The sequence below is a fragment of the Hippopotamus amphibius genome, chromosome 8, assembly GCF_030028045.1.
Source record: "Hippopotamus amphibius kiboko isolate mHipAmp2 chromosome 8, mHipAmp2.hap2, whole genome shotgun sequence".
NCBI lineage: Eukaryota > Metazoa > Chordata > Mammalia > Artiodactyla > Hippopotamidae > Hippopotamus > Hippopotamus amphibius.
The window spans coordinates 4,638,722-4,661,129 of NC_080193.1; the positions used below are offsets into that span (position 1 = coordinate 4,638,722).

At 50.3% G+C, this 22,408-nt stretch overlaps 1 protein-coding gene across 8 annotated transcripts in view; it reads left to right on the top strand.

Annotated features, from left to right (window-relative positions):
- The first annotated feature begins 2,197 nt into the window (after positions 1-2,197).
- ASCC2 (activating signal cointegrator 1 complex subunit 2) overlaps positions 2,198-22,408 on the top strand; it is a 38,559-nt gene continuing 18,348 nt past the window's right edge. Inside the window, exons 1-9 of one of the 8 annotated variants that reach the window (XM_057744076.1) lie at positions 2,238-2,331; positions 4,701-4,852; positions 6,303-6,400; positions 11,824-11,982; positions 12,370-12,540; positions 13,895-14,024; positions 18,452-18,519; positions 19,584-19,694; positions 20,784-20,896. In XM_057744076.1, the coding sequence (XP_057600059.1) occupies positions 6,320-6,400; positions 11,824-11,982; positions 12,370-12,540; positions 13,895-14,024; positions 18,452-18,519; positions 19,584-19,694; positions 20,784-20,896 (833 nt within the window). In that variant the 5' untranslated portion in view covers positions 2,238-2,331; positions 4,701-4,852; positions 6,303-6,319. Of the gene's footprint in view, positions 2,332-4,700; positions 4,853-4,887; positions 6,401-9,626; positions 9,762-11,823; positions 11,983-12,369; positions 12,541-13,894; positions 14,025-15,708; positions 15,758-18,451; positions 18,520-19,583; positions 19,695-20,783; positions 20,897-22,408 lie in introns of those variants that run through there. The other 7 variants (XM_057744075.1, XM_057744078.1, XM_057744077.1 and 4 more) reach the window with 7 other exon arrangements.

Genomic DNA, 22,408 nt, shown 5'->3' on the forward strand with positions numbered 1-22,408 from the left:
TTGGCCTCTACCCACGAGATGTGCCAGTTGTGACAACCATAAATGTCTCCAGACATTGCTTACTTACTGCCAGCAATCTCAGCACTTTCATTTCTTCTTGACTCCAATAAAGATCCCAGAGTTTGGTATCATTTGGATCATGTATCTATTCTTGAGCCAATCATTGTGGCCGGGGGCTTGGAATATGTTGATTGCCAGCCTCATCTTAGATTGATGTGGTAGCCACTTTCCAAGATGGCCCCCAATGACCTTGCCTTCTGATACTCATGCACTTTGTTCCCTCCCACGCTGAACCAAGGCTGGCCTTTGTGACCAATAGAAATATGGCTGAAGTCATGGCATGACTGCTAAGCCTAGATCACAGAGGCATAGCTGCTTCTGCTTTGATCTCTTGGTTTTCTCCTTCTGAAGGAAGCCAGGGGCCATGTTGTGGGGATACTCAAGCAACCCTGTGGCAAAGAACAGTGGCCTCTTGTCAACAGTCTCTACCAACTTGCCAGCCATATGAATGGATCTGCCTGGAAGTGGACTCTTTAGCTCTGATCAAGCCTTCAGAGGAGTGCAGTCCCAACTGACATCTAATTTCATCTTCAGGAGACACCCTGAGCCAGAGCCACCCAGCCAAGCCACTTTGGAATCCTTAACCCACAGAACACCATATGAGATAATAAATAATTATTATTGTTCTAAGCCACTGAGTTTTGGGGTGATTTGTTACATAGCAATTGATAACTAACACAGTTGTACACCCCTCAACTCGGGGTAAAGAGTCGTCCTACTCCAGCGGGAAGGAGGGTTCTCTGAGGAGTAGTCAAGCTGCGTTTAGTGGGAAAACAGAGGAAATGAACACTGTGTGGGCCACACAACAGCTAACCCAACAGTGGGAGCTCTGCAAACACACGCTTGCTAGAGGATTGAAGCCCAAAGGCAATACTAACTCATTTTAGGTGACTCAGAGCATCTGGGCTAGGTGCACTCAGTCCCGGATATCCCCTATGCTGATTTTCTAGCTCCAACTACTGACGGTGTTTCTCTGTAGTTACCCCTAGACTTGACTGATTATGAGCACTACGGACACTCACCACCTTTGCCAACCCAAATAATTGCTCTTAAAGTAAGTTAGTTGTTCTTGTGTTTCTTTTAATCTAGAGAATAGAGGCCCCCACACTCCTCCATACTTGTGTGTAACTAATATATGGTTTAAGGCTTCTCCTGCTAAAGTGGCTTTTTAATTTCATTTCAGTTGGACATAAGGTAGCTCAGACAAGGATGCCTCCTTTGGAAGCTCACATTCCTTGTTAATCTTTTCAGGCAAAGGAGAGAAAATAAAGATGAAATAAATATATGGGTTAACACTCCAACTGATAGGGATTCTCCTTCCTTTCTCCCTCCCTTCCTCCTTTTCTTTCTTCCTTCCTCTCCATTAATATTTCTTGAGCATCAAGTATGTGCTTGGTATTATCTGTGTTATTTCATTAAGTCTCCTAATGGTGATGAAATGGGTATCAGTGACCCCTTTTGACAGATGAGGAAACAGACATGTTCAGAGAAGTCAGGTGTCTTATTGGATGTTTTTGTCTTTTTATAGTCACGTTATTTAGCTCTAAAACTTCACTGATATTAATATCCATTGGGAACGATGAAACCAATCTATATGTTTTCGCCAGAAGTCCTATTTTAAGTTTTCTCTGTACCAAAGGCCACCATACATGATTTTCTTCCCACCAACCACCAAGATACAATATTTCCTGTGTGCCCAATGGGTGTGATGCCAGAGGGAAAAAACATGGAGTTACTGGCACTTTTTTTCTGTCCCTTCCATATCATTGGATGTTCTGTTTGCCTGAAAATAATGATGCCAGTAAAGGGAAGCATTTACTGTTCCGACACAGCTTGCAGCATTCAGCTGCAGAATTCCTCCTGGACTTGAGATGATGACTGAGAAGGTTAAGGAAGGAGGTGGAAGCCTGGGACCCTAAGAACCCAGGTACCATATTCGGTTTTTCCGAGAGATGGAACCACACCTACTCTCTGCCCACCTTCCATTCTCTCTGCTAAAGCAAGAAGGGAGCTAGGAGGGGGACAGTAGGCGTGGTTACTGCCAGGCCGGTCTTCATGGGGGCGGAGTCTTGCGGGTGGGGGCGTGGCCCCGGGCCCGGCTTCAAGGAGACAGTTGGCTCCAGGGGCGGGGCCGGGCCGAGGCTTCCTGTCTGCGCCTGCGGAATCGCCGTTTGACCCCGGAAGTGCCGGCGCTCTGGGAGCTGTCACCGTGGACCGCGGCGGCGGCGGCGGCGGCGGCGGCGGTACACCGCCGACAGTGGAGCCGCCGAGGTGAGTGCGCGGCTGGGCCCTGCCGGATGTGGGGCATCGGGCCTGAGAGGGGCCGCAGCCGTGCCTTGCGCGGCCTCGGGCCTCCCCGCCTCCACGGCAGGGCCAAGGCTTACGCTGCCCCAGGGGCCGTGAGTCGCCGAGGTCCTCCTGCCTCTCCACCCCACCCCCACCCACCCCCAGTCAGGCCGCCAGAGCTTAGAGTCTCGGGTTCGAGGATCGGCCCCAGAGTGACCTTGGCCTTGGACGAGTCACGATCCTCCCACCCTCACCCCAAGCTTCAGTTTCCTCAGGGTTCATTCATTCGTTCAACAAATACACGTCCAGCGCCTCCTACATGCCGGGCACAGATCTAGGCACTGGGGATGCAAACAGAGCAAAACAGACAAGTCTCCCACCCTCATGGAGCTTACAGTCTAGTGGGTGGAGACACAGTCGACCACAAATAAATGCACTAAGTAATTAAAGATATGACAGTAATTAGGGGAGTGAAAACTTTAGATAGCGTAGTCTGGTAAGGTCTCTGAGAAGAGTAAATTGAATTGAAACCAGAAGGGTGAAGACAGAGAAACTGAGGCAGCAGTATCCCTGGGGATGCTCCCAGGCCTTATTGTAATTGGATGCCTGCTCCAAGCTCCCCTTCTAAAGAAAGCCCTTTCCTAATTTTTGGCATCCGTTGCCCTGCTTGGCACTGAGGACGCATTGGGGGGCACAGATATCATCCTGTGCGTTGTCCTTATCCTTTCGGAGCTCAAGAGTCCAGTCGTTGCCTCATTAATTTCTACTCATGCTTTAGATGAAAACTCAAATCTTCCTTGACATCCTCTCTCCCTCAAGTCAGTCCTCTCTGTTCAGTGCTGTCGTAGGTCCATGGGTCTCACCTGCATAGCATACTCAGTTGCATTTTACTTGTTTGCATGGCTCTCTGGTTCATATCTGTCTTAACTATCAAGACTGTAAACTCTATGAAGGGAAGAAGCAGGTCTGTTACTTGCCTGCCTTAGGATTCTCCATGCTTCAGTGCCTGGCACATAGTAGGTACTCACAAAGTCTTTGAATGGACGAGTAAGTTAACACAGGTTTTGCTCTCCAGTGATTCATAGAAGACCTCTCCTGGTTATTGTCTTCTCTTTCTGATTATGTCTCTGCTCTACTTAAGTGACTCCTCACTGCCTTCAAATGAAAGGCTGACATTTTTAGCCTAGCATTTGAGGCTCTTTTTAAAATGGCTCCATCTTTCCTATCCAGCCTCTTCTCTCCACTTCTGTCTCCCCCTCCCTGACCTTGTGTTTTCAGCCATACCAAATGTCTCCCTCTTCCTTCAAAGCCACAGGCTCTGAGCCTTTGATCATGCTTGCTCTTTGCTTGGATTGTCCTTCCTTTTCATCTTTTCCTCCTATCCTTCAGCAGCCAAGTTGTAGGTCACCTTCTCTGTGACATCCTTCCTTTCTCTGCTGTGCTCGTTTTGGAAATTTCCAGGTACAGCTCTAACAACATGGAATGATAGTCATTTACATGCCCAGGACCCAGAATGTATTCAGTTAGTGTTTGCTGAGTGATTAGGAAGCCCAAAGTGCTCTGCTTATGTTTGGGACTTGAATAATAGACAAGTAGACTTTACTGAGGGCTTATTATGTGCCAAGTACTGTGCTGACCACTTAGTAGTGGTTACTTCTCACATCAGCTCTGAGAGATTATGAGGTCATGTACTGTTATCATCCCAATTTTACAGATGAGGAAATCAAGGCTTAGAGAAATTAGGAAATGTCTCAAGGTCTCAACATGGGTGGGTTGGAGCCAAGATTTAAACCCAGGCTGTAGAACTATAAACTTCTCTTTCAACCATCTGAACTTCCCTTACAGGCACTGGCTTGTAGGAGTGGATTTCTTCTGAAAACAGGTGCTGTCTCTACCTGTCTAGGCCTGAACTCTGGGGCCTAGAATTATAAGAGTGGAGAGCTGCCTCCTCCTTATGACTCTTTCCCCACCCTAGGTCCCCACACTGGATACTCCCAGTACTGTCTTTGGAAGGTGAGCCTGGAAAGGACTGGGCCTGTGACTCATTTAGACTTTTGCACTGGTGAACCAACCACTAATGTTTCCAGCTGCCCTTCCAGCATTGCTGATGGGTTAGGAAGGAAGTATTTTTAGCATATTCAGCACAAGAGACCCAGGTGCCAAGGCACAAGAGCTGGGCTTCAGTTTCAACTTGGCCACTCATGTATTTGCCTGAGCAAATAGGTGCCCCTCTTTGGACATCTGAGCTTAATAATCCTTGTCGTTTTTATCTGGGTTATTGTGAAAGGCTAGTAAAATAGTAACTTGATTAGAAATAACGTATATACAACAGATTGTGTTATCTATGTTTTCAGAGATGAAAGCTCAGACATGGAGACCATGTGTCTGATCCACTATCCACTGAGATCCTAGAGCTGAAACAAGCCTCGAAGACTGGTCCTCTCTCTCTTTACATCCCATGGGACGGTGGATATCTTCACAGTCTTTAAGGCAGCCCTGAACCAAGGTTCCTTGTGTACCAAGCTGCTTCCCACCTCCTTACCTTTGTTCCTGCCATTTCCTCTGCCTGGGACGCCCTTCTTCCCTGGCCAGTCTCCACTCTCAGGACTCTCAACTCAGGCTCCCCTGAGCCTTTAGGCGCGGCTCTAGAAATGCTTTCCTGACAGCCACACCCTCCACCAGCTCAGCTGCTCTAGACTCCGTACAGCAAATAGTTAAGAGCCAGCCCTTTTCACCAGCCACTAACTCTGAGACACAGGGCAAGTTTCTTATCTTCTCCAAGCTTCTGTTTCCTCACTGATAAAGTGAGGGAATCATAATACCAACCTTGGAGTTGTTATGAGTGTGAATACATGTAAAGCCAGTTAAGGTGTATACAGTGAGTTCATGCTGAGAAAAGCACTGAGAGGAGCACCAGCACATAAGACACATGTTTCTGCTGTGGCTATTGTCATTATTCATGTTGGATCAAAAGCTCCCCCAGGGCAGAGACCCTGCCTTATCAGTCTGTCTTCCTGTTTTCATAACACCGGGGCCAGGCCTGATATCAGATCTGGGACCTCAGTAACTGATGGCTGACCTGCCTCTCAGCTCCTCTGGAAGGGCTTTGGAAGTGGTGGTTTCCTCATCCCAGCCTCGATATGTCTTCATATTGTCATCGAGACTGTGCTGGCCTTTTATGGCATGTCTTTCAAGAGGTCTGAATCACTTCTGTTCCATGATTCAGCCAATATGCATGTCCCTCCTGTGGGTCAGGCCAAGTGGTATTGAGAAAAGAGCACTGGATTGGAAGACAGGAGATGTGGGGTCTGCCACTCACTGACTAGGCCAGTTTGGGCCTCTCTAGAAAGGAGCTCGCTCTGGCAGGTCTCTGAATTCTGTTGACCTTCCTGGTCCTCCTGTTTATCCGTGTCCTTCTTCCCTGAAGCCGAGAAAGGTTGTAAACTCTTAACACCCTCTGCAAGTGAAGACAGGCCCATGGCTCCAACCCCTAAAAGACTTAAAACCTGATTAGTGTGGTAAGAAATGTGTCCTCGTATTCAATTGTTCATGAAATACTTGATGACGCCACCTCTGTACCAGGCCTGTGCTGGTCACAGGAAAGGCAGCAAGAGAAGGAGAGCCCAGGCGCTGTCTTCACAGAGTTCACAGGCCAAGGAGCACACAGCTGGAGCTATAATGCAGATAATCTAGGCACTTTTAACCAGTGCTTCTCAGATTGGGTGGGAATATGTCAGGAGTCACCTAAGGAGTGTTTCCTCCTCAGCTGACAACCGCTGCTTTAGGCAAAAAAGTCACGTTGGTCTAGATTAGTAGGTGCAGGAACCAGGCCTTTGAAGCCCTCTGAGGCCAGAGATTGAAGCTTCTCTCCTGGCTCTGGGATCAGCCCCAGACCAGGCCCCTGCCCCCAGGAGCCTCTGTGTCTGCTCTCTTCTTCCCATCCATATTCCTTTCAGGAGGGTCACGCAGCACAATGCCAGCTCTGCCCCTGGACCAACTCCAGATCACCCACAAGGACCTGAAGACAGGGAAGCTGAGGACTTCACCAGCGCTGGTGAGCCAGTACCTTGAGGCCGTTCAGTCTGATACTATCATTCTTGCAATTTCAGAAGCAAAAAGTAAATTCCTTCTTTATCTGTTCTAAGAGTGAAGCGAGGGCCGCAGTCTGTAATTCAGTAGCCGGGACGCTATTAGGTCCTTCCAGGCCCCGTGTAGAAGTTTCCTTTTCGAGCAGCAGCTTGAATTTGAGTGGTATTTTCCATGTCACCACCCCATACCTTCCCTGCAAAGCACTTCATCTTGAATCAAAGTCTGATGGCAGTTCTGACTCAACCTGAGCTGGCCTAGCAGTGCGGCTGGCCCAGAGCCGGGTGTGGGGATCGGACCCTGCAGGAGGTGTTCAGGTTTCATGTGGGCCTTTTTCAGAGCTGTCCCAGCTGCTATCCACTTTGGTGGGGAGGCGCACATTGATTTCAGAGGTCAGGTCTGAACGGGCTAAGAAGCACCACATACAGACCTGGCAGGGCTTGTGAGACTGAAAATTAAGGAGGCTGTGAGCATGAAGATTACCAGCTGCGGGGAGAGATTAGAGCCGCCGAGAGGGGCCAGGCTGCTGGAGAAGGAGACAGACGCGGGGATGGAGTCCCCATACCCACTTGCCGTTTTCCCAAGAATATAAGCTTACTTGAACAAGGTGGGAGGAACTATTTTCTGGGAGCTTAAGTAAAGTTGTGGGAAATAAGAGCTCGGTGTTTTACTTCCTGCTTCCTGGATGGCTTCCTATTACTTCCTAACTACTCTCTAATAATAGTACTTAGTATTTATAGAGCACTCACTCTGGGTCAAACCTTTCACCTGGATTATCTCATGTACACCAAACCACAGCCCTCTGAGTAGGCATTTTGGTTGTCCCCATTTTACACATGAGGCAACTGAGAGCTCAAGGTCACAAAACTAGAAAATTAGGGGAGGCAGGATGGGAACCCAGCTAGGCTGCCCCTAGAGCGCATACCCTTAACCTTTCTGCTATAAAGCCTCTTGTTTCTTTTTTAAAACTTTTTTTTTTCAATCGATGTCCAACATTATATGTTCCAGGTGTATAATATAATGATTCACAATTTTAAAGGTTATATTCCATTTATAGTTATTATAAAATGTTGGCTGTGTTCCTTGTGTTGTAGAATATATCCTTGTATTCATAATCTTTCTATGTAAGGAGGATATTTATCAGAAAATCAAGAACTGTTCTAATACATTATCCATTCACCACATGTGGTGACTGAGCTCTTGAAATTGTGGACAGTTCAACTGAAGAACTGGATTTTTAATTTAGTTTTAGTTCATTTAAGTTAAAATAGTCCCATGTGGCGAGCGCCTACTGTATTGGCCAGCATGGGCCAGGTCTAGAGCAGGTCCATCACTGCAGAGGTTCTGTCAGATGACGCTGGTAGAGACGGGTTCCTTAGGTCTGATTTCCCACCTCAGTCCTTCCCTGTGTACTGGACACCGAGGCTGCTAGACTGTGGGCTCCGTGGGAGCAGGGACTGGGCCCTTCCCTTGGTTGTGGTTTTACAGTGCCAGGCGCATAGTAGCTCTCAGGAGACATTCAGTAAATGAGCCAAGGGCTCTAGCCACGCTTTGTGACAGGCACTGGAGCTACAAAGAGAAAAGACGTGGTTCTGCCCTTGAGGGGCCCACAGACCAAGAGAAAGCAGACTGGTAGATTCTCTGCAGCGTGATCAGGATTTGGTGGAAGGAAGTCCAGGCTGCTGATCAGGACCAGCGAGGGGTGTGGGTGCAGGGAGGTCTCGGGGCTGGTGGGAGAGCACATGCAGCCCAGGATGCCTTCCTGTAGGAGGGGGATCCTGAACTGGGTGTGGAAGAGTGAATAAGCACTAGCCGGGCAGAGCAATGGGAGAAGGGTGGACTGGGCAGGAGGACCTGAGTCTATCATCCTGGAGTCCTGAGAGCCTGACTCCTACACTAACCACCTGGGGTGGGAGCAGTATCACAGAGTTAAGGAGCCCGGCTTTGTGTTTAATCTCGCGTGTGACTTTGGGCAAATTACTTAACGTCTCTAAGCCTCAAGATCCAAACAAGGGTAACAGTAGAACCAGCCTTGGAGGGGATGGTTGTGAGGATTAAATGAGATGTCTGAATTAGCACTGAGCCTGGGACATAGTGAGCACTCAATAAAGATGGTGATGATGACAGTGACAGTGACATTGTGAATAGGGTGTAGGGTGGGAGAGGGACGAGCTGAGGAAGACAGCTGCCTGATTGAGGAGCGGCCTTCTTGGCCGCACTGCAGGCCACCGGAAGCTCCTGAAAGATTGTCCTGAGAGATGTACCTGCCTTGTATATGTCTCTTGAGTCCCAACTTGGAGAAGAAGATCTCCAGCAAAGGGACAGCCATCATACTGCCTCTGCAGAGTGATAGCTGAAGCTAATGTTCATTGAGTAGTTACCGTGCAGATGCACACGCTTGCTATTGAAGATCCAAAAGAAATCAAGTCCTGGGCCAAAGTGGGTGAATGTGCTCTTGAGAAAGATAAGACTCATAAGTGGAGCATTTGGAGAATAGTACAAAATAGTTTCTTATCAAGATAAACAGAGCAGAAGTTTGATGGGCAGAGAATGTTTAGAAGGCTTCATGGAACAAGTGGGACCTAAGCCAGGCCTGAAGGGTGGGAGATACAGCTGGAGCCTGCTGCTCCTAGCCCTGGAATCTTCCTACTTGGCCATACCACGTGGCATGCAGGATCTTAGTTCCTTGACCAGGGATCGAACCCATGCGCCCTGCATTGGGAGCATGGATTCTCAACCACTGGACCGCCAGGGAAGTCCCTGGTGGCCCCTACTCTTGAGCCTGGCATTGAAGGTCCTTCAGAGACCTTGGCAGGATCTGGTCCTGGATTACCTCCATGCATTACCTTTGTTCAACCAGCAAATATGTATCGAGCATCTGCTCGATGCCAGACACTGTTCTAGCGGCTGGGACTGCTATGGTAAGCAAGACTCAGACTCCCTCCAGGGACCTGCAGGGTAGTAGGGGAGGCAGAGAAGGCAGGCCCTCCCTTTTCATATAACTTTATTGAAGTATCGCCAGAGGACAATAAACTGCATGTATTTAAAGCATACAATTTGATTGGTTTTGACATCTGTATACACCCACGAAACCATCACCATAATCAAGATAATGAACATTTCTACCACTCCTGAAAGTGCCCTGCTGCCCTCCCCCGCCCATAATCTATCCCTTCCTTTGTCCCCATCCACAGACACCATGGGTCTGCAAGCACTTCTGATGCAGTTCAACAAGTGCTACAATCAGGGAAGCACAGACTGCAGGTGTTGGGGGAGCCCTGTGAACCCCTAATCTAGTCGGGATGGACTTGGGAGACTTCCTGGAGGAGGTGAGGTCAGAGCTGGGGTCAGAAGGACGAGCAGTGAGACCAGGGTGGCAGGTTGTAGGTCATTTAGTAGGTCCGAAGTATCGGGTTTGGTTCAAATCCTGCCTCAACCGCTTCTTTAGCCCTGTGACCTTGGCAAAGTTCCTGAATCTGACTGAGTCCTGGTTTCCTCTTCTGTAAAATCGGGAGAATACTGTCTCCCTTTGAAGTAGTCATTGTAGATAAAAAAGAAATGGGCTTGGGGGAAAAAAAAAAAAAGAAATGGGCTTGGGGACAGGCCTACCCAGCAGCCGGCACAGGGCAGGTCCTTGGTGAGTGGCGGCTTTTATTATCCTCCCAGTGTCTCTCCAAATCCATCTCCCACTGCCCAGTGCAATCTCTGCCCCCTTTTTTTTAATGGTCCATTTTTATGCCTCCATAAAAATACTGTGTCTTCCATCTAAAAACCCTTCTCATCCTCCAAGGCTCAGCTCAGGTGATGCCTGCCCTGGGAAGCGGCCCCTCTTCCTCCAGGCGCCGTTAATCACCTGTTGCCCTTCCACGGTCCCTCTGCCAGGTTTGAGCTGTCTGTGTCGTGCTCATTTGATGATTTAGATGTTCCTCTTCCCCTCTGCAGAATGGGCTCCGGGAGCACGCGGATCCCTTTCTTGCACCCCCACACCTGGCACAGCAGGGCGCCAGTAAAAGTTTGTAGGATTGTAGGAAGGCAGAATTTCAGAGGTGTGTGTGTGTGTGTTTGATGGGCTGATGGGCAAGTGGGGACGGTGAGTAGCCTGGCCTGAGAAATGACCTAAGAGGTGAGGTGTCAACAGATAAAGGAAGGAGGGGAACTCAGAAACCAAGGAGATGAATTTAGACCCTAGAGAGTAGTTTTGAACTTGTTTCAGTCAGCAGGATTCCTTTTGTATAAATTCTGATTTAAATGGGAGGGGTCCTGAAGACCCACCCAGTAGGTGGCCCTCAAGGAAACCTGCTGGACTCAGTTCTCCACAGTTTGCAAACTTGCGTTAGGCAGTCAGAAGGCATAGGTGGTTCTCAAGAGACCGACCAATCGGTCGTGGTTTTCCTGTCCCCCCTGGACTAACAGACCTGGAAGTGGGTGATTGTGGTTGAGAACAGCTGAGATGCAGCCCAGCCTTCTTCCTGTTCCCGCCTCCCCCGGAGAAAGCAGCCCTTTTGTAGTCAGAGGAGAAAACTGAGTTCACCTTCTCTTCTTATGGTGAACAAAATAAGAGTTTTTCATGGCAAGGTAAGGGTTGGAAGAGAGGACTTATGCTAAGCTGAGACCTGTAATTACTTGATTAGCATCTTTTAAAAAAAATTGCTGAGGTTTTCTTCTGATTGTACAAAGGGTACAGCACAGTGATATGTATAGTATGATGCTATTTGTGTCAGAAAGATGAAAACGGACCCAAAGAAATGCCTCATATGTGTACATTTTAAGGTAAATGCTTAGAAAAGGTCTGTGAGGATGCTCGCAGGATGGTGAGGGGTTCTCTCTGGGGGCTGGGGGTGTGGTCCCAGGCGACTCACCTTCCTGTACTGTTGTGAGTTTTTGAAAGAAAAGATGCTTATGCCTTGCTTGTATAATTTTTAAAAATAATTTAGAAAATAATACATGTTCATTTTTTAACGGGAAAATACAGCCAAGCCATAATCCCCTCTACTAGAGACAGCCACTGTTAGCCCTGGGATGTTGTCCCACCACACACACACACACACACACACACACACTTTTTAAAATCTGTACCAATGTGTGTGTGTTAAATATGTGTACTTTTTTTTTTAATCCCAAAATTGGTTATATACAATAGAGAGGTGTGTGTCCTGCTTTTTCTTCCCTTAACCTTTCCCCGTGTCGTGAAATATTCTCCAAACAACATGGTATTTAATGCCTGCCTTGGTTCCCTGGCTGCAACCAAGCCCCCTCTGTCAGAGACACTCGGTTCTTCATGCCTGAGGGTCACCGGTTGGAACAGCCCAGTGTTGTCATTGCTGTGGGTTGGCAAATGGGCCCTCGCTGACTAACCTCTGCCACGTTAACACGTGGTTTTTGGATCCGTAGCACCCCGAGCAGAAGGCAGACCGGTATTTTGTGTTATACAAACCGCCCCCTAAAGACAACATTCCCGCCCTAGTGGAGGAGTACCTGGAACGCGCCACCTTCGTAGCCAATGACCTCGACTGGCTCCTGGCCCTGCCTCACGATAAATTCTGGTGCCAGGTAACATTCTATCAAAATTCACGCTAAGACAAAGCACATGACGTGCCATTGGTTGGGTGCTGTTGTTTCCCCCTGCCCCCCCGCCCCCACTCCCCCTCCAGGAGATGCTTTTTTCCTCTGCTTCTTACACTGGATCCTTAGCAGCAAATTGTGGTTTGGAGTGCTGTGTCTTGTATCACAGTCTTAATAATGTTTACACAAGGCCTTCCAACATGTCATTTTTAGAAACTCGTGTTTAGCGCTCGGCTCACTTATGCCTCTTTGGTCCCTTGGGGTTGGAGGGTTTGCCACAGGCCAGGGCTGAGGGGCCATGGGCCCCGCACAGTCCATCCACAAGCCCTTGGGCCTCCGTGACGAGCCCGTGTTGTCCTCTGTCGCCTGGCTTAGGTTGTCTTTGACGAGACCCTGCAGAAGTGCCTGGACTCCTACCTGCGCTATGTCCCCCGAAAGTTCGACGAGTGGGTGGCCCCGGCCCCTGAGGTCGTTGACATGCAGAAGCGCCTCCACCGAAGTGTTTTTCTCACCTTCCTCCGCATGTCCACTCACAAGGAATCCAAAGTAAGCCCCAGATCCCGTGACAGGTCGCCACCGCCATCTGACACCTCTGTGCTGGGCTCTCACCCCTGGGAAGGAAGCCTCTGGAAGTATCGAGTTCCCCCTTTGTCTCCCCTCAGCTTTTATTCCCACTGTTGGGGAAGAAATCTGTGCCACCTCCCTTATCCTCTAAGTCACCGCGTCACCTGCGTTACACCTAGTGTTTTCATCAATGGGGAGCCGAGGGCCCTGTGCCAGGTGACGCGTGACTGTGCCTTTCCTCGTGCGTCAGAGGGCGAGAACACTGATTCTGAGTTTTTAGAGGAACTTGTATGTGCTTTTGAAAAACCTTTACTTTTTCGTGCCACCCCCCCGCCCTGATTTTAAAAATAATAACACTGCCTCTAAACAGCTCAAACATAGCACAAATATTTTGTAGATAATGAAAGTCACCCACCAAATTCCCTCCCCTCAAAATAACCACTGTTAAGGTAAATACTCCTTCAGGAAACTTTTTTCCTCTCACTGTGTGTGTTTCTATGTGTGTGTGGGCGTACATGTTTATTTTAAAAACAGTACCTTGCTTCTTTGTTTTTTTAACTTGTTAGCGTGGAAATTTTTAAATATACACAAAAGTATAATGACTCCCATGTACCCATTACCTGGCTTCAACAGTTATCAACATCTTGTTTTTTCTCTCCCCTGAGTTTTCTGTTTTTCTTGGAGTGTTTTCTTTTTATTTTTTAGAACTTTATTTACTTATTTATTTTTTGCTGTGTTGTGTCTTCGTTGCTGCGAGCGGGCTTTCTCTAGTTGCAGTGAGCGGGGGCTACTCTTCATTGCGGTGGCTTCTCTTGTTGCGGAGCACGGGCTCTAGACTCGCGGGCTTCGGTAGTTGTGGCTTGTGGGCTCAGTAGTTGTGGCTCGTGTGCTCTAGAGCACAGGCTCAGTAGTTGTGGTGCACGGGCTTAGTTGCTCCACGGCATGTGGGATCTTCCCGGCCTGGGGATGGAACCCGTGTCCTCTGCATTGGCAGGCAGATTCTTAACCACTGTGCCACCAGGGAAGTCCCTTTTGGAGTATTTTAAAGCAACCCCAGACGTCATGGTAATTTACCTGTAAATATTTTAGAATGAATCCCCAGCTGATGGTTTTATACTGAGCTTTTATAGTGAGTCACATTAAGATGAAGCATGACTGTTGCTCCAGGTCAGTCCATGAGGCTCAGACATACCCACGGCGTAGACAGAGCTTCTTCTGTGAATCTGTGAACCAGGCCCCTGCTGATGGACTGAAGTTTGTTTCTTGTGAGCTTGCTATTACTCTGCAACACACATGATTTTGGAAACTCTCTCATCCTTTCTGTACTGTTCCTTAGGATCACTTCATATCCCCCTCTGCTTTCGGAGAAATCCTCTACAACAACTTCCTGTTTGACATCCCAAAGATCCTGGACCTCTGCGTGCTCTTTGGAAAAGGCAATTCCCCGCTGCTGCAGAAGATGATAGGTGCGTAGGGCCCGGGGCCTGGGGGGCGGAGGGGGCACAGAGATGGCCTCCACATGCCAAAGCAGGGTTCTGCGCACGGTGGGGTTGTGGGGGGGAGTCAGAGTGTCCGCAGCAGGTGGTGCTTGCAAATGACGTAGCGGACGTGTGTGTCAACTCTGAAAGAAGTGACTAAGCGGCTGTAGGGGAGGGGAGTTGAAAATGGGCATCGCGCGGCCCCTCCAGGATCTTGGAGTCCCAGCATTAGGCCGTGTGTCAAACAGTTGAAGGTGTCGGGGAGTTTGCTTCTGCGGTGAGAGTAAGCGTGGCAGCCACGGCTACCGGTTATTTGAGCAATTCTGGCGACGCTTCTCACATGTCATGTCAGCTGATCCTCTCGGCCGCCCTGTGACGTCAGCAGTGTCATCATCCCCATTTACAGTTAAGGAAACTGAGGTTAAATGTAAGGGACTTGCCCGGGGAGGCCGTGACTAATGAGTGGCCAACCTGGGATTTGTGTCACTTGGGCCTGACTCTCCAGCTCTTGCCCTTGGCCACTCCCTGCCTCACGGGTGGTGGGGCCACCTCAGAAACATCAGGCTTCGCCTTGCTGCTGAGAACAGCTGGGGGCAGAGTTCAGGGAGGACTGTTTGGAGCTGTGAAGGGAACAGACATCAGCAGTTGGATCCCATCAGGAGGTGGTGGGCTAGAAGGTTCCCTCAGGGGCAGAAGCTTTGTTGGGAAACTGCAGAAGGAACAGTGTCCCAGTGGATTCGTCCTTGAATAGCAGCTCATGGCACCGGACTGGCATGGAGAGCTGCTCACTCTGGATGCCCCGTCAGCCCTCCTCACCCTGAGACTGTAGGATATAGTTATCCCTTGAAATGGTTTCCTTCCTTCCTTCCCTCCTTTTCCCCACACTAATAATAAAGGTAATATATGTTCATTTAGAAAATTTTGGAGGAATATGAGGCATAAAGAAGCAGGAAAGCAATTACCAAATTCCTGTACCCAGAGACCATCATTTGGTGATTATTCCCTTCTAGTCTTTGTGTATTTTTAAAACATATTAGAGCATAATATATATGAAATTTCACATCCAGCTTTTTCACTGGAACAACGTCTGGTTTCTCATTCAAATCTAATTATTGCCTGATCATCAGTTAATTTCTTTTATTTTCCCTGGGAAAGACCCTTCATAATTATGCTCTTGACTGAGAGAATGGGGTGAGCACACAGAAGTATGTGTGATTAGTTAGAGACACAATCATTAGGCCGGTTTGGTTAAAGCAGAGCCTTCTGGGAGGGCAGTGTGGGAGCCAGGGAAGGAGGCCGGGGCGTGACCAGGAGGGCTGTGGGCCAGGCTTTGGCACTTGGGGAGCCGTATCACTTGGTGGCTAAGAAGGCAAGCTCTAGAGTTGAACTGCCCAGTCCACAGCTCTATTCCAGGCCTTGTCACTTTGACCAAGTCAGCCACTCTACGCTGAGTGTTCTCACCTGAAGAAAGCGAAGACTAATGATACATCCACGCTGTAGAGTGGCTGTGGGGATTAAATATGAGGTGGTGCTCGGCACAGAGCATGTTACAGGCACTTAGTGAGTGTGAGCTCTTATCATGACAAGGCCGTGGGAGCCTCTAGGAGCTCGGAGCAGGGCGGGGAGCCAGCTGGTGACAAGGTTAATCTGGCAACACGCAGGTGGGGAGGGTGGTGACAGGCGGCCATGGAGGAGGCCAGGGCTTCAGCGTGGGTTTGAAGGTGAGAGCCTGGTTGGGCTGCTGGGGCGGAAAGGGACATCCGGGAGGAGAGTAAAGCGGGGCTTCGTGAGGTCAGCTGGAGGGAGGAGTCTTAACGACTCTGGAGAAAACTGGTGTCGGAAATCAGGAGGCGGGGGAGTGGGTGGTGAGGAGAGGCAAGGTCAGCGTTAGGTCTGTGGGCCGTAGTCGGCTGTGAGGGTCCAGGCGGCATGCCATCTGCCCACATTTCCAGACGGGCAAGGTTGGGGTGAGAGAGCTCCGCCTGCTGCTGGGGTCCCTAATCTTTTGGGTCACTGACTCCTTTAAGAATCAGATGAAATCTTGTCTCCAGGAAAACATAGCCCCTCATAGATTTTGAGCTGTTTTAGAATAGTCTCATCCCCAGCTCGAGAACCCTAAATTGGCTTATTAAGGGGAGCCCTTTCTTTGGCTCACAGAGGATGGTTCACTGAAAAGAAGGTAGGATCAGACATCAGGAGTCCCTTCAGTTTGTGTGTGTGTGTGTGTGTCTCTGTCTGTCTGTCTGTCTGCAGGCCCCTCCTCCACACCCTCCAGCACACACACACACATCAGCTCTCTTTCCAACCCTTAAGCAGAAGACATGAGACCCAGCAAGGGGCAGCCTCCACTTTCTCTACCACAGAAGCTCTTGAGCAAAACAGATCAGCTGGAAGGGGGTTGACAGAGGAGACAAGGGGGGAGCAAGGGAGCTGGCCGACTGTCCTTTGGGCAGAAGCCAGTCCTTGCCCTGTCCCTGCCTCCTGCTTTTTTTTTCAACCTCAAGGCCGGTGCTGTGAATCAGCAAGTGTAATTGTGAAAGCAGGGCCTTTCAGTTAGACTCCCTTGGAGCTGCTTTGTCAGAGCAGGACTGCATGAGGCCTTGGCCTCGTGAAGGACAGCACTGATCTCTTAGGCAATACCTTGCATCCACCCTGGGTTTCTGAACTGCTTCAGTCTGAGAAGGGACATTTAAAGGGGTGCCACTGCTGTCCCTTCCTTTTTAATTATGTCTTTAAGAGATCAAAAGTTAGATCTTTACTGTCATTGGCATCAGGTAAAGGAGAAGAAAGATCTTCTATGCCGAAGATCTCAAGGGTCGATTGTGAAATGTGATCTGATTTGATGCTTGTAAAACATCCCTGTTAGGCCTAAGCATGGGAAGGATTATGAGAATGCCTGTCCCTGTGCCTGGTGGTCCAGGCATGGTGAGGACCACTGTGTGGCCTGGGAATTATGGGAGGAGACCTGCTCCTGATGCCTGGGTCAGGAGACTCTGCCTGGAGAGGGTGACACCTGCCTTATGGTGGACTTAGCTCTGGGAGGTCACTGCAGGCAGCGGGAGGGGACAGGGCTCAGTGTGTGAGGTTGAGGATGGTGTGAGGGAAGAATGCAATTTGAGAGATGTGGAGAGGGTGGCCAGAGATGCCAGCAGAAGCCAGATCTTACAGGCCCTTCATGCCATGGTCAGGAATTCGACCTTGACCTTGAGGATATCGCTAGGAGGGTTTTATGAGGAAGAGCAGAGGTTGGTGGGGAGAGAGCTCAGTCACTCCCCACCTGTCAGGACCAGGTGGGCACAGATGGTTAGGGAGTACCTTCACAAGTTGAGGGGTCAGCACCCATCTGGAGATGGGAGGCCCTGAGCAAGCTCCTGCTAGTAAAACTCAGCCTTCTGGAATCAAGGAACGGAGTGTCCTCCAGCAAAATGTTTATAGAAAGTCCAGCCACTTAGTGACTCGCTTACTCACCCAGCCCCATCTGGCCTTTGATCTCATTCATTGTCAAATCCTCCGGGATGGGGTGAGGGCTGCAGGGTTATTATTAAGGCAACCGAGGACAGACCTGCCCAAAGACAGGATACCTAGAGGTCAGAGCACCCCGACAGTCAGCCACCCTCAGGGGCCGGGATTGTAGTGGGTTGAGGAACGCAGGCCTCTTCTTAAGGGCGGAGGCATTTTACATCATCATGTCCCCCAGCTAGCTGTGAGCCTCCCTCCCTGCCCATCTGGGCTGCCAGAACACTTGGTTTCTGTTCCTCTTACCATATACGCTAACCTCTGCACTCACAGCAGCAGCCCTTGGAGGATAGTAAACACTGGGAGAGGGGCTTCATTTTATAGGAATAACTGCAAATGTGTGGTAAATCTACCTCCAGGTCCCTGGCAGGCCTCTTACCTTGGCGTAGGGGTTCGTATGGCTAGCAGATTCAAAAGCAGAGGGTAAGAGAATTTCTAGAGAAATTTCTCCCTTGAATCTCTTCACATTATTGGCGGAATAGCCTGGCAAGACTCCTGGATTGTAGCACCCAGGTTTCTCGAGCAGAGAGCTCAGGTCTCCTAATTTTCCTGCATGACTAACTCCCATTTACAAAGCCGGTGCTGTCATACAAGGCACGGTGCCCAAGTGTGATCATTCCCTGCAGGATGAGCTGGTTTGACCAGGGCGTTTACGTAATTCACCCGGCAGAGGTGCTTAAAAGGTTAACTTGTACTGAGCAAGGTCCCTCCCTCACCCTGGGGAAGTTTCTAGGCTGGGCCAAAGCTCTGTGCCAGCAGGGCCCGGGGCCAGGACTGCTCTATTGCAGGCAGGCTTAGGAGAGGGGAGAAAGGTCACAGAACGTGCTGGCAACCATTTGTGATGTGTCCTCTCCACCCCCACCGTCTTTTCCCAGTTCTTACCTTTCTCTTCTTTTCAGGAAACATCTTCATCCAGCAACCAAGTTACTATAATGACCTGGATGAAACCATGCCCACCATCCTTCAGGTACTGGCTCTCAGCCCCGTCCAGGGGAGGCAGACCCCCTCTCCTACCTGGTGATGTTCCTCAACTTCCCTAGAAGGGTCTGGGAGAAATCGCTTCCCCCCAACACACCCCACATCCCAGGCACACCTCCAGACCATATCTGTGTTCTATCCCTCACCTCACTCCTTCGAATTCATCCTTTCCCCTCTTGAACAGGACTGAAATCCACGGGCTACTTAGCACTTAGACAAAAAGAGCTAGGGGGCACTTCCCTGGCAGTCCAGTGGTTAAGATTCCACGTTCCTAATGCAGGGGGCACAGGTTCGATCCCTGATCAGGGAGCTAAGATCCCGTATGCCACACAGCCGGAAAAAAAAAAGAGCTTGGGGTGCATTATGTGTTGTTTGTCACCAGCCATCTGCCTCTAAGGATACCCCTGTACATGTCTCAAATCAGAGCTTTAAAGCCTTATAGAATCATTTTATATTCTATATCATGCTCATTGTAGAAAATTTGGGGAAAAAAGAAAAACAAACAGAAAGAGGAAGATTAATCTTCTTCCATAATCCCACCACCAAGAGATAACCACTGTTCACAGTAACTCTTACAATTTTACATGCTAGCATACTCACATATGGCGCCATTAGTTAAATACTTACATGATTTTATGATGGGCTCTCTTTTCCACTCACTGTTGCCCTGTCTTTTATTTCAGTATAGTTCCCCAAAATAGCCATCTCCAGGAGATCCAAAAACATGCAGTGCTGACTGTATCTCTCAAATATTCACTACCACGCACTGGTCCAGCCTGTCCGGGTAATATCCACAGGATTTACCCACATTCTGTCATTTTAGTTCTAACACAACCCTGAAAGAAGCATGCCCCCATTATTCCGCCTTGACACAGATTCTACTCTGACCCCGCTCTCTGAGAAGGTCACTGTCTCAGCTGGTATCCCAGGAACGCTGGCATCTATTCTAAAGACTCCAAGGCAGTTTTCAGATCACCAGCCTCTCACTGCAGGATGGGGGTCCTAGCTGCTGACTCGACAGGATGTGGGAGAGTCACCTCTTGTGTTTCACAGGTCTTCAGCAATATCCTCCAGCACTGTGGCTTGCAGGGGGATGGGGCCAGCGCCACACCCCAGAGGCTCGAGGAAAGGGGCCGGCTGACCCCCAGCGACATGCCCCTCCTGGTGAGGTTGCCCTTCAGCCCAGCTTCTTTCTGGCCAGCAGAAGCCCCAGCAGCTTCTTCCCCTGCTCACAGCCCCTTACGCCAACCCCACAGGCAGCTGTTCCCATCACCCAGGTTTAGAGCATTTCAGCAGGCTTTCTCCGTCCTCTGAGAGCTTTATTTAGGGAGTAGCAGAGGGAACAGCATGGAGGTTTAGTCTTCACGTAGTTCAGCTGGACAGGTTCCTGGGTGCGTTATGCATCGAGCCCTTGGTCCGCTGTGCCGATGTGGAGGGAGGAGCCCCCAGTACATGCCAGGCCCCAGGCTGGGCCATAAGGGTGAAGCCGTTGGCAGAAGCAGACGCGGCGCCTGCTCGCGTGGAACTCCGAGTCTAAGGGGGATGACGAGGAAGGTGGATGTTTAAGGAGCCTGGGCGGTGTCTGGCCTGTGTTAAGCAGCAGAGATAGAGCAAGAGCGAGGCAGCTGTGAGCCGCCGTCCTGGAGCCTGCGCCTTCGTGGGAAAACAGGCATTGGACAGGTGTCTCGAGAGAGGACACCCCGAGTGCTGGGGGAGCAGGGCAAGCTACCCCTCTGAGCCGCAGGGCAGTCCCTGCAGGCAAATCTCCTTATCTGTAAAGTGGAGGCCCTAACAGCTGCCTGGCCTGCCTGTTAGCGTCTTCATGAGAATCAGGGAGCGTATGAGGAAGCACTCCCTGTTCTGCACAGGCTCTTCAGACTCTAAGGAAAGTGGGGGTGGGATATCCTTGTCCTCACTGGGATGTGCTTTCTGTGCGGCACCTCGGGCGCTGTCTTCAGATTCAGAGGTGGGTTCTCCTTCCGCTTCCAAGAGAGAATCGTGTTAGCCCAGAACTAGACGTCACCCTGGGGATCCCTGGGTAGGCATCTGTTGGAGCTACAGCAGCAAGACCTGAGGCTTGGACTGAGCTGCCCGGATCGGGCTCCTGAGATGGACCAGCCAGGCCGTGCCCGGGACCTCCAGCATTCACTTGCCTGGTGGGGACCCCTGGCTTTGTCAGCTTCGTCTCGGACCCTCTACAGAGCTGTCTCTGGGGGCGGAGGAGAATAATGCAGTGTTTTCTTTTGGCGACAGGAATTAAAGGACATCGTGCTCTACCTGTGTGATACCTGCACCACGCTCTGGGCCTTTCTGGATATCTTCCCTTCAGCTTGCCCGACCTTCCAGAAACACGACTTCTGTGACAGGTACAGCGGTAGTTCTGGCTGTTGAAGTCAAGGTTCGCGTTCCCATCCTTATTCAGCAAATACTTACTGGATGTTTAGAATGTGCCAGGCCCTCTTCCAGCTCCTGCTTGTGTGCATTTGAGACGTACCCCTACTGGGGGCTAAGAACAGGGTAGGGGAGGAAGAAAAACACGAACCAAGAGTTGGGCAGCTTCAATTCAGCCCCGTTTAGTTTGAGCCCCTGTCACGGGCAGGCACAGGGCGTGACAGGTGCTGAGCAGCGGGCAGGCGAGCACACGCGCGGAGGTGCGCAGATGTGGGCCCGTGTGGGCCAGCTGTTGGGGCTGTGATATCAGCCCAGACGAGGGAGCAGATTTCCGGCTTGTGACATAAGATGTTTCAGGGTGACCCTTAAATGAGGTCTTGAGAATGAACAGCAACCTTCCAGGCAGAGAAAGGTTGCCGCGGCCGGAAGGGCATTCAGGCAGGTGGAGTGAAGCCTGCGGAGGCCCAGCTTGTGTTCTGGGGAGAACCGGGGAGTGGAGGGTGACACGAGGGGCAGGTGTGGGTGTGGGGAGCAGGCGACAACAAGGGATGGCTCCAGGGAAGTCCGACTTGGTTTGACGAGTGCTGGCAGGGAGTGGGGCAGGAGGGCGCCCCTGGAGGCTTTTATCCAAAGAAGTCAGAGAAGATCCTGCTGCGATGAAGAGTGGTGGGAGGAGTACGGGGCGGGGAGGGAGACCCTCTTTGCCCACTTAGCACCATGGGCATCTGTTCCCTGAGCAGGGAGAAAGGGGCGCGCGGGCGGGGGCTGGTAACCCACACGTTGCCTGGCAACAGCAGGGGTGGGGGTGGGGTGTGGTCTGTCCTGTTCTTAGTGGCCTCTGGCTGTTTTTACCAGGCGTCTCTCCCCGCCATTCACAGAAGCTCCTGGGAGCTGCCCGGCTCCATCCACCCAGCCCTCTGTCCATTTGGCCGTTTGCTCAGCCATTCAACAAAACATTTATCTAGCGCTGACGTGTGCCAGAGATGGCAGCTGGTGCCCTGAGCCCGCCTGGGTCTCCTCAGCTCGTGAAAATCAGACATGAGGATTGATCAGCCTCCTGGAGGATATTAGAATAGCGTGCTTTCCCCAGAAGAAAGGGGTTAGGATGGGACTCTTAAAAGTGTTGTCACAGTTTTAAAAAGGTATCTTTTCTCATGGTCAGTGTGACAAATGCTTGTAGGAAATTTGGGAAATCCCCAAAGGTAGGAAATGAAAATCACTGTGAGAGATCATGCTGTCCTCAGACTTATTTTCACTCACCATAAGCATTTTCCCGTTTTGCCAAAGCATCTTCCCAAACGTGGCACAGATGGCTTTGGAAAGGGTCTTTGGGGAGGGGAAGATCATTTCTGGAAGAGCTGACTTTCCTGTGAGGGACCCGAGGAGACAGGGGAGCGGCTCCACCCCTCTCAGGGTGAGGAGGAAGAGAGGAAAACACTTATGACTGCGAGTGACCCTGCCTTTGGCAAGTGACACTGCCTCTGAGA